Source organism: Ananas comosus, unplaced genomic scaffold, assembly GCF_001540865.1.
Source record: "Ananas comosus cultivar F153 unplaced genomic scaffold, ASM154086v1, whole genome shotgun sequence".
Lineage (NCBI taxonomy): Eukaryota > Viridiplantae > Streptophyta > Magnoliopsida > Poales > Bromeliaceae > Ananas > Ananas comosus.
In genome coordinates this window covers 4,234-15,107 of record NW_017890912.1, presented here as the reverse complement: position 1 = coordinate 15,107, position 10,874 = coordinate 4,234, and the positions used below count along the sequence as shown (strand labels likewise).

At 33.3% G+C, this 10,874-nt stretch overlaps 1 protein-coding gene across 2 annotated transcripts; it reads left to right on the top strand.

Annotated features, from left to right (window-relative positions):
• The first annotated feature begins 8,632 nt into the window (after positions 1-8,632).
• LOC109704412 lies at positions 8,633-10,219 on the top strand. Of its 2 annotated transcripts, none has more exons than XM_020225149.1 (3): positions 8,633-9,615; positions 9,679-9,778; positions 10,078-10,219. In XM_020225149.1, exons 1-3 carry the CDS (start codon positions 8,734-8,736, stop codon positions 10,113-10,115), a joined length of 1,020 nt encoding a protein of 339 aa, XP_020080738.1. In that variant the 5' UTR covers positions 8,633-8,733; the 3' UTR covers positions 10,116-10,219. The 2 variants fall into 2 exon arrangements, with proteins under 2 accessions (XP_020080738.1, XP_020080739.1); XM_020225150.1 differs by having other exon boundaries at positions 9,679-9,745; positions 10,078-10,216.
• The last annotated feature ends 655 nt before the right edge of the window (positions 10,220-10,874 follow it).

Below are 10,874 nucleotides of genomic sequence, written 5' to 3'. Positions count from 1 at the left end.
GATTCTAAAAAGTAAAGAATAAGAAAAACCGAATAAATCGAATGAACTAAAATTAATTAAAATAATTAGAGATACTTAATTATTATCATCTTAGGTTAATAATTGTTAACATAAAATTAATCACGATTATATTTTAGTTTTAGTAGTTTAAAAAGACTTAAATTAAATAAAAATATTTTATCAAAACTAAATAAACCGGGCAGACCCGGCCAAACTTTTCGGTTCGGTTCAGTTCGGTTCGGTTATTTAAAAGGAGAACCTGGCGATGCTCACCCCTATTTTGGATCAACATAAATCGAAATGTAACTAAACAGCAATAGAAAGAGATGCTGCAACAGTAACTTGATCTGCAGGATAATCATCACCATTCTATAATATTTATCACTCTCTTTTGTTCATATTTTGTGATTCCTCTGCTTATTTATTTCTTTACCTAAACAACTTTTTCTCCATTTAAAGAAAGGGCAAGAAGCTTACCTTTTTTTCTTCTTTTTTTTTTCCCTTTTCTTGTTTTCTTTTTGGGAGAGAGATATGGTACACATTTAGCTAAGAATGTGAAGAAACTTGATCTACTATCGTACACATTTAGCTAAGAATGTGAAGAAACTTGATCTACTATTGCTCTCTTTTTTTTTTAAGAGAAAGATAGGTAGTATGCTATTCGTTTCGTTTATTTCATTTAAAAATAAATTTAACTGAAAATTTAAATCAACTAGAATTCGAACTTGGTATTTCGGGTATCAACCACTAAACCCTTTACCACTTCCGCTAGGGACAGTCGATAATTATCGCTCTCTTTTGTTTAGACTTTGTGATTGCTTTTGCCTAAATAACTTTTTCTCTATTTAAAAGAAAAGATAAGAAGCGCAACACTCTCAGAGAGAGAGAGAGAGAGATAGCATATTATTCACTTTATTTGTTTTCGAAAAATAAATTCAACTAAAAATATGAAGTATCTCAGATACCAACTATCAAGTCCTTAATCAACTACGCTAAATACGATCGTTTTTTTTTCATTATTTTTTTAATGTTGTTGGAAGGAAAAGATTTGAGAGTAAAGATTTGCTTGCATATACAAAAGAAAGAATGCCCCATAATTACCAGATAAATTTTTAATGAAGACTCCTTATATTTTTTGTATTTTTATTTTTCCATTTAAAATTTTCTAGTTAGTTAAATTAAGAATTTTATTAAATTTAATCTACCTATTAGCTGCTAGTCATTAACTATTACTGTTTTATTTGCTAAAGAATAATTAATAGTTTAAATTAAATAACATTAACGTTGAATTTCATAAAATTTGATTATTTAACAGCCTAAAATTATCTATTTATTTTTTCAAAAAAAACAAAATCTCGTACACGCAACATCTCATACTTAGTCACCTCTTTTATTTTCTTTTTAATTAATTAATTAATTAATTTGCACATGGCAATTACAATAAAGTTACTCCATATACAAACTCATACAACAAACAGTACCATGGATACATATATATATATATATATATAATGGCAACCTATATACCTCTCTGGCTATAGATCAGAGGATTCTAAAAGCCACACCTTTTCAACGGCTCTGATGTCACCCACGTTAGCTTCCACAGCAAAGTATTATTTATTTATTGTACTGATGTTATGCAATTTGCCTATACGAAGCATCTACAGTTGAATAGTAACGCAAAGCTTTTGTACACTCACATGGTGGAGTACTTTATTTTTTTCCGGGTACAGTATATTCTCTCTCCTATTGTTAAAAAGCCAAGCCAAAGATGACTTTGTAGATGCCCAATTAAAGCAGATGATAACAATAAGATACAGAAATGTATGGATACCACCTCAACTATAGTAAATTTTGAAATGGGCCCTCAATATGTATAGCTATGAGTCCGGCTATGGTGCTTGTAAAAACACCAAGCACTTAGTATTTGTAAATTTTTTACCGTTAGATCTACGGTTTTTATCATTCTTAACCGTTAGATTATACTGTTCAACCAACCACCCACTCAACCCTAAGAGGCCCACATCATCCTAGCCACACATCTCTTAATCCAATAGTCAAAAATCTACAAGCACCAATAACTTAGTACTTTTATAGAAGCTCAATTATATATATATATATAGGCATGTTGTTTGATTTTAATTTTTTAGCTAAAATTGAGTACGTTTATTAAGCAAAGTTAGAATTTAATTTAAAGGCCGAGTATAATATTAATTAAGATACTGTTTGGATGTCAGTATAAGAGAGCGCAAAAAAACTTAATTTTTTTTCTTTAAAAAATTTTAATTTTCATTACCAATACTAAAAAAAATTGTCATATACCGGAAAAATAATATGAAGTATGATATAGTAATATAGTATTCATTCTAGATATTTGATCGTATTTCTCATTTTTTCAGTGCTAAATGCTTATTAAATAACCAAAGAGATATACATTATATATATATTCATGCATTTTAAACAGTGCCTAAATTTACTGAAGTTTTTAACATAGAAAAGTTGGCGATTAATAAAGGATTAGAGGGTATAGTTGAGGGGAGTCTCCCATACATGTTTCTACCCTAGGAATAAGAATAATAATAATGATAGAACATGTATATAATATTACTTTAACTTTTCCAATCAAGGAACAATGGCTGAGTTATAAAGTGTTGGATCTGCAAAAGGTTTTTTCACATGGGTAGGCCAAAGAGGATGGGAACATGGAGGGGGGTAACACAGTTGGCTCCCATGCCTAATTAAACTTAGGTATCATGTGACATGGATATGTTTAGATGCCCTAATAATGCTTGTTCTTTTCCTTATTGCTTAATAGCCATAACCTTGTTGAGATATTTTATTTTTTCTTCTTTTTTTTTTTTGATTGGGGTGGGAGAACATGGGTCCAATTTATGGAATGAAACAGAATGATTAGCTTCAAGAACTTTCTCCTCACACACCCCACACCCCCCCACCCCCCCCCTTTCTTTGTCTACTAATTAAGTCATCTATCAAGTAAATAATGTGCATTTATGAGAGTATTGATGTACCTCTTGTGATATTGTAAACTAAGCACTTGAATATTCTTTCACCTAAATAATTTTTCTAAACTTCTCTCTCTTTCTTTGTCTACTAATTAAGTCATCTATCAAGTAACTATGTGCATTTATGAGAGAGTATTGATGTACCTTTTGTGATATTGTAAACTGAGTTTTTGAATTTATTTCACTTGAATAATTTTAGTTTCTAAACTTTGTACGTTTTGTTATTATAATTCTGGCCTTTTTTTACCAACTGTTCTTAGAGCAAGTGGCAAAGAGCTTGATAGTTGGTATTCGAGGTCCCAAGTTTGAATCCTAATTGATTTACATTTTTAGCGAATTTTATTTCTTAATGAAATAAACGAAACGGGTGGCATACTACCTATCTCTCAAAAAAAAAAAGAAAAATTTCCTTGTTCTGACATCCAAATAATCTTTATGCCTGATAGTAACATACTCTGCATTAAGCCTTTTTTTTTTACCCTGGTGCAAAGTGATAATTTTACCCTGGTATATATGAGAGTCTAACATATACTGTGACATAAAGGTTTCGTATAGTAAGGTTAAAGTTGCCAATTTAGATTGGTTGTCCTTACCGTAGGTGACAAAGAATTTAATGATTGGTATTTGAAGTCCCAACTTTGAAGTTTAGTTGCTTCTCATTTTCAACGAAATTTATTATTAAAAAATATAAAAGTTGGGCAGCATGCTACCTTTTTCTAAAAAAAAAGGGTTAATTTCATACAGATCCCTACAAATATAGTAAATTGCAAATATATCCCTACAAAGTTTAACTTTCATAGGTTGTCCCTATAAAAGTCCTGATGTTTTCAAATATATCTTTGCTATTAGAATTCGTCAGAAATATTTAGTTAACCACGAGTTAAATACTTAACATGGTTAGTTAATGAGATGAATTAACCTTTTTACCCCTCTTCAATTAACAGTTGAAATTTTTAGAGGGATGTATTTGTGATGGTAAAAAGATTATTTCACTTATAAAATAGACAGTATTTTAACGGTAACAAATCAGAAAGACATATTTAAAATATTAGGACTTTTACAGAGGTAACATATGAAAGTTGAACATTGTAAAGGTATATTTGCAATTCACTATATTTGTAGAGACTTGTATAAAATTAACCCAAAAAAAAGTCATTTTAGATACTTACGAATTAGGAATAATGTAATTGCAAGATGTTAAAAAGCTACAAAATTAAATTGTTTATACAAAAAAATATTAAGGAGTTAAGGAGTACTCCTTTGATTCTGAGCTACTACTATTTCTAATGTGGAAGAAAATTAATGTAAAACTCAAAGATTCAAATCTAAGAGCTTCAAGATGAAATTTCAACTTATAAATGCTGTTTTGTGAAATTTTAATGCAGTACTTTTCCTTAAAAAACCATGTAGCACTTCATCAGATAGCACTGTACCTTATATATGATATGGCGTGCACGCGTAACAAGCACTAAGTTGCGAGGTCACAAACATGCAGGGGTTACCCATGCAATCTTTGCCCTTTAAAAATTAACCAGTTGGTTGAGTTGGGAATTGGCTAAATCCTACAAGGTAATTAAGAGATACTTAATTTACAAGTGGTTTGATGCATGCAGATCACAAGATCATGAAAATAATAATAGTAATATTAAAAGCCTCAAAAATTAATTAATGTGGCCCCAGTGGACTTGTTAGGTGTTCCAATAAACTTGAATTAAATCGAATTGTACGTAGCTTAATCTAATGGAACCAAATTACTTTTTTGTTGGTATCCTTCTATGGACCGACCAAGAACAAGTTACATGTCACAACATTGCAACTGTAGGGTTGGAAGAGGTCACCTTCATCACCCTCTTGCTACTTAATTTTCCATTTACCACCTCTAATTTTCAATCTAATTTACTTGTACAAGTTCGATAAGAAAAGGCATAGTTCAAGGCATGGTTGTAATTCTCTTTGAGAAAGCGATTTGGTGAGCACCTCCTATATAAATTGGAAAAAAAAAAATCCAATAATATGTATAATTGGAAAAACTTTATAGCAAGGGAAAAAGACACACAGATTAGCCTATTTTTTAAAGAATATATACATATATATGTATATGTTAATATCTATCTACAAATATTTTCTTAATTAATAGATTTTCTGTTTTCTCGTAAAGAATTAATGTAAAATAGTCGCTTATCTCTAAAAACTTGTGCTACCGGAGCACGTTCAATACTCCCTATCATATTTGTGCTTGAGATAGCTAGTTTGATAGGTTCAAAACGTGGAACAAATAAATAGAAGGATATTAAAGGGTTGTTTGATTGGATGTAGTTGAAATTATATTGCAGCTACAATTGCATATATTTTCAAATATAGTGTTTAATTTGATACATTTTAATTCAATTACTATAAGTTGAAATTAAGTTACGTAGCAATCAGAAAAAAATAAAAGCTACGTTTACCTCCCTTATTAGTTTTTAAACAAAAATTTTTTTTTTCTACATTGAGTGTAATATCACAACCATATATATATAGCGATAAAATATTTTCTTAACTGCATACAATCAAATAAAATATATTTTGTTGCAATATTTTTTTACTATATTCACCCAAAAATATGGTGTTGCAGTTGTAATTGCTGCATTTTCAACTATATGTATATTCAATATTACTATATTTACAATTATATCTAACAAAATTGCCCCTAAATTAACGAAGCCTTGCGATACTCGAATTTAGGATGATATATACTATATAAAATAATGTAAAATAATTGTATATCTTTAAAATTTTAAGTTACCAAAGTAAGGTGGACAATAAATTCATCAACAATTATGCTGTTCACTTAATTAAAGCAATTTGACTGTAACATTCTTTAAATAGCATCAGGGTAATAAATAATGTTTAGTTAAGATTTGTATCAAGATAAAAACTTTGGTACTGACATTAATCAAACTATATATATTAATTATGAAATGTCGAATAATAATGGATCAATAATGGGAGCATAATTAACTGTCCCACTCCAAACTAATATAAAAAGTATAGTTCTAGATCCATGCATGGGTATTGATTTATGCCTTCTTAATTTACTCCTAACAACATATATGCAGCTACACTAAAATTAAAGTAGTTCTAAATGTTAGGTATAACATTTACTAATGCACACATTCTCTTCAATATTAAGCATTACCTGTTTTTTTCAAAAATAAAATAAAATTTTGCAATAGATATAGTGATCCCAAATGGCCAAAAGAGTTTGGCTCAGGTACATGATTATCGATATATAACAATTTCAAAGTTCAATCTAAGTCGTTCATCGCTCATTGTATTTTTTTTCCTTTTTTTTTTTTCTTTTGAAGTAAAGCCACTATGACTGAAAACACAAACTGCGTCATCACATCTATTTTGATATTGAAATACAAAAATACACTCTTTAGGATAATTCGTAGCTCTGATATTTTAAAAATGACAATTTGCATCTCAAGCTTTCATCTACAAGTAGTCATGCCAAATTAATCTTTTAGTTTAGGCCCAATTCATTAATTAAGTATATAAATGAAATAATATAACTCAACCAAATTAATCTATGAATAAACAAATTGAACATAAATAGTTGCTTAATTAATTATGAGGTTGCAGCAAAATCTACAACCTCGATTGTAGAGGATCCGTTTCACCAAAGTTCCAGCAGAGACACTTATTAATTAGAAGAGCCCATGCACACGTGCCACGTACCCCTTATTAACAAACCATGTCCTTTCTAATCATTCTTTTTATTATTTTTCTTTCCTGAGGTGACTTATCAGTTATCACATCTTATAGCAAAAGGAAAAAATAAATAACAAAACCGAAAAAAAAAAAAATATTTCAGTCGTTCGTTCACATTTGTACAATTGTACATAAACCAATTTAAGAATCATCCTAATTTAAGAATCACCCTCTTTCACGTGTGCGTATTCAGCTTTTATTTTTTACTTTTAGAAACAGCTACTTTCAATCTCAAAACATTTTAACAAACAGCACAGCCAAGTGTTTTTATGTATATATATATATATATATTTTTTTTTATTACAGCCAATGTGAGAAATGAGATTCAGAAGTCCGAAAATGGATTCTTTTATTTAGTATTTTTGCTCTTGCTATAGAATAACTATTTATATAATACCTAGTTAGCAATACGATATTTTACAGCGTGACCAGACAGATTATCTAGCTAATATGTGTTTTCATATTTTACAATAGCACGAGGGGGTGAAAATGGGTGCTTTGAGAAGTGGATTTTACTTGCGAATGATTGTTATTAGTATTATTATTATTGTTGTTGTTGTTATTTACGAGATCTAATAATAAGTGTCACACTATTATATGAAAAATTTTGAGTGGTCCCGTTTAGGGAGAGCCCATCGAACGTGAACGTTGCAACGCCTGACCCCCACCTCCATACACGAGCTGGACCCGGGCGCGCCCAACACGGGCCAGCTTTGCGACACGTCAAGCTTTGAAAAGTGGTCCCGGATCTGGGATGGTAAATCATCGGAGGCATTTCCGTNCGCGCTATCGGGAGTTAGTTGGAGCTCTTATTTATCTCACTATCTCTCGTCCAGATATTGCTTATGCTGTCCACATAGTAAGCCAATTTGTTCAGGAACCAACTTCTGTTCACTATGCTGCTGTTCTTCGCATTCTCCGCTATCTTCGTGGCACTATTAACCAGAGTCTTTTCTTTTCTTCTACCTCGGAACTTGCACTTCGAGCTTATTCTGACGCTGATTGGGCTGGGGACCATACTGATCGTCGATCCACCACGGGTTATTGCATCTTTCTTGGTGATTCGCTTATTTCCTGGCGAGCTAAGAAACAGAATATTGTCTCCAAATCTAGTGCCGAAGCTGAGTATCGTGCTATGTCTGCTACAGCATCTGAGATTGTTTGGCTTCGTCGTCTTCTTGGTGATATTGGCATTACTTGCTCTACTCCGACACCTCTGTATTGTGACAATCAAAGTGCCATCAAGATTGCTAATAATCCGGTATTTCATGAACGCACTAAACATATTGAAATTGATTGTCACTTCGTTCGGCATCATTTTCTTAATGGCACACTGGCCTTACCGTTTATATCTTCTCGTCTTCAGCTTGCCGACTTCTTCACAAAGTCTCATACCACACAACGTCATCATTTTCTTTTATCCAAACTCTCGGTGTTTAACCCACCTTGAGTTTGCGGAGGGGTGTTACCATATATATTACATACCATATATATATTATATATGTTACCATATATAATATATATATATTACTATGTATATTACTTTCTTATTAGGATAGTATTATTTATTTCTTTGTATAACAGGATATAATCCTGTACTTCCATGTAAAGCTTTTTCTCTCTCTATATAAGAGAATGGATTTAGATGAATAATATACAGAAAATTTCTCAAATCTCTTGTTTCGTGGTATCAGAGCCCTTCTAGGGTTTTATTCTCTTTCGACGACTTTTTTGCTCATCTCCTCAGAAGGCGAATTGTTCGTCCAGATCAGCACCACGTCCGAGGACGACACGATCCTGTTCGAGTGGTTAACTGGGGCTGCGATCGTCATCATCACGTCTGTGTGGCTGCGCATTATATCTCGACGTACGTCTGACCAAGTTGCTAGGAGTCTCTAGCAAGCCACTTCTTCAGATTTGTCCATTCTATCTCTTCTCTTTATTTATTTAAGTTATGACATCTTCTACCAATCAATTTCCTCAACTAGATGTCAAATTATCTGGTTCTAATTACCGGGAGTGGTCGGTGTCTGTAAAACTTTTACTTGATGCCCTAGACTTAACAGATCATATTAATGACACTAGCCCTCCTGCTGATGAGAAGAAACTCAAAGAGTGGAATAATGCTGACAGACGTACTCGTGGAATTATATCCACGTCTGTAGAAATTGACATCAGAATGCAGTTGGTGAGTTTCACTACAGCTCAGCAAATGTGGGCTCATCTTCAAAAACTATATGAGCAATCTAGCCATGCTCAATCATATGCTGAATTCCAAGAGATCACATCGGCCCATCAAGGTGAACGCTCCATTCAGGAGTTCTATAGCTTTATGCAAGCACGGTGGCGCCAACTATCCATCATGGACGAATCATTATGCCAGACTTGTTTGGCTTGCACTTGTGCTACCAAACAAACGCAAATTCGTGATCAACAGCGTCTTTTTCAATTTATTATGCGTCTACGGCCAGAGTTCGAGGCCTTACGAGGCCAACTTCTTCATCGATCTCCGCTACCCACCATTGATGCTGCACTTGCAGAGCTTATTGCAGAGGAAACTCGTCTTCGAGTATTGCATTCCTCCAGTCCTTCAACACCGACTGTACTTGCTGCTCCCAATCAAGTTCCTCCTGAGCCTTTGAGTTCTACTAATTCGTTTGTTCCTCGAAAGAACAAACGCAATATCCAATGCAAATATTGCCAACTCTGGGGGCATCATATTCAAGATTGCAGGAAAAAGAAGTGGGCTGATCAACAACGACATTCTCCACGTGGTTATCCTGCTGCTGCTTCTACTTTGCAGATCGAGCATCCTTTCAATACTTCTTCTAACAACGTAGGACATCACACTGCTTCTACTCAACTCAGCTGGCCTCAACTAATGCAGCTACTTCAACAGAGCAATCTGAATAACTCGACTCCAAAAGAGCCAGAATCCAGTCCTCAGACATCATCAGCACCACCAGGTTTTGGTTCCCTTTCAACACCTAGCTTTGGAGGTAATTCTAAGAATTCCTGGGTTCTAGACTCAGGTGCTTCTTTTCATATGACTCCACATGATTCATTACTTTCTTCACCTTCCCTATTGTCTTCTCCGCTCAATATTTTTACTGCTGATGGTACACCACTTCCTGTTACTCATTATGGTACATTATCACCTACCATTGGTAATTCTGCCAAATTTTATGTGCCCTCTGTTTTACACATACCAAAACTTTCTTTAAATCTTTTATCTGTTAGCCAAATTACTGATCATGATTGTACAGTTACATTTGACTCATCTTCTTGTCGTGTTCAGGATCGTCGAACAGGGACTTTGATTGGACAGGGCCATAGGCGTGATGGCTTGTACTACATGGATCATCTGCATCTACCATCCAACCATAACTCTGTTAACGCCACCACTACTTCAACCATCTCTAGCTCTACTTTATGGCATCGTCGCTTAGGTCACCTTTCTTTCGAACATCTTAATGTTTTAGTTCGTCGTGGTGTATTAGGCAAATTTTCTGTTTCCAATAATCTTAGTTGTATGGGTTGCAAACTTGCTAAACATACTACTCAACCTTTTCCTGCTAGTAACTCTGTCTCTCATGCTGCTTTTGATTTAATTCATTCTGATGTTTGGGGTCCTGCTCCTATTTCTACACGTATTGGTAATCGATACTATGTGATCTTTGTGGATGACTATTCTCGTTTTACCTGGATATATTTTATGAACAACCGGTCTGAACTATTGCAAATATATAAAAATTTTACAGTTATGATTCAAAATCAATTTGGCACAAATATTAAAATTTTTCGTTCAGACTCTGGTGGTGAATATATCTCTTCTGAATTCAGACAAATTCTTGCAAGTCAAGGCACCTTACCTCAGCTTTCTTGCCCATATGCTCATCAACAAAATGGGGTTGCTGAAAGAAAGCATCGTCATATCATGGATACTGCTCGGTCTCTTTTTTTTGATAGTTCTGTTCTTTCACAATTTTGGGCTGATGCTGTCAATACAGCTGTAAAGAAGTGAATTCTCGAAACTCGAGGATTAGACTTCGACTAGAATCGACTATTCGTTGAGTGCGTAGGCTTCGGAAAGTC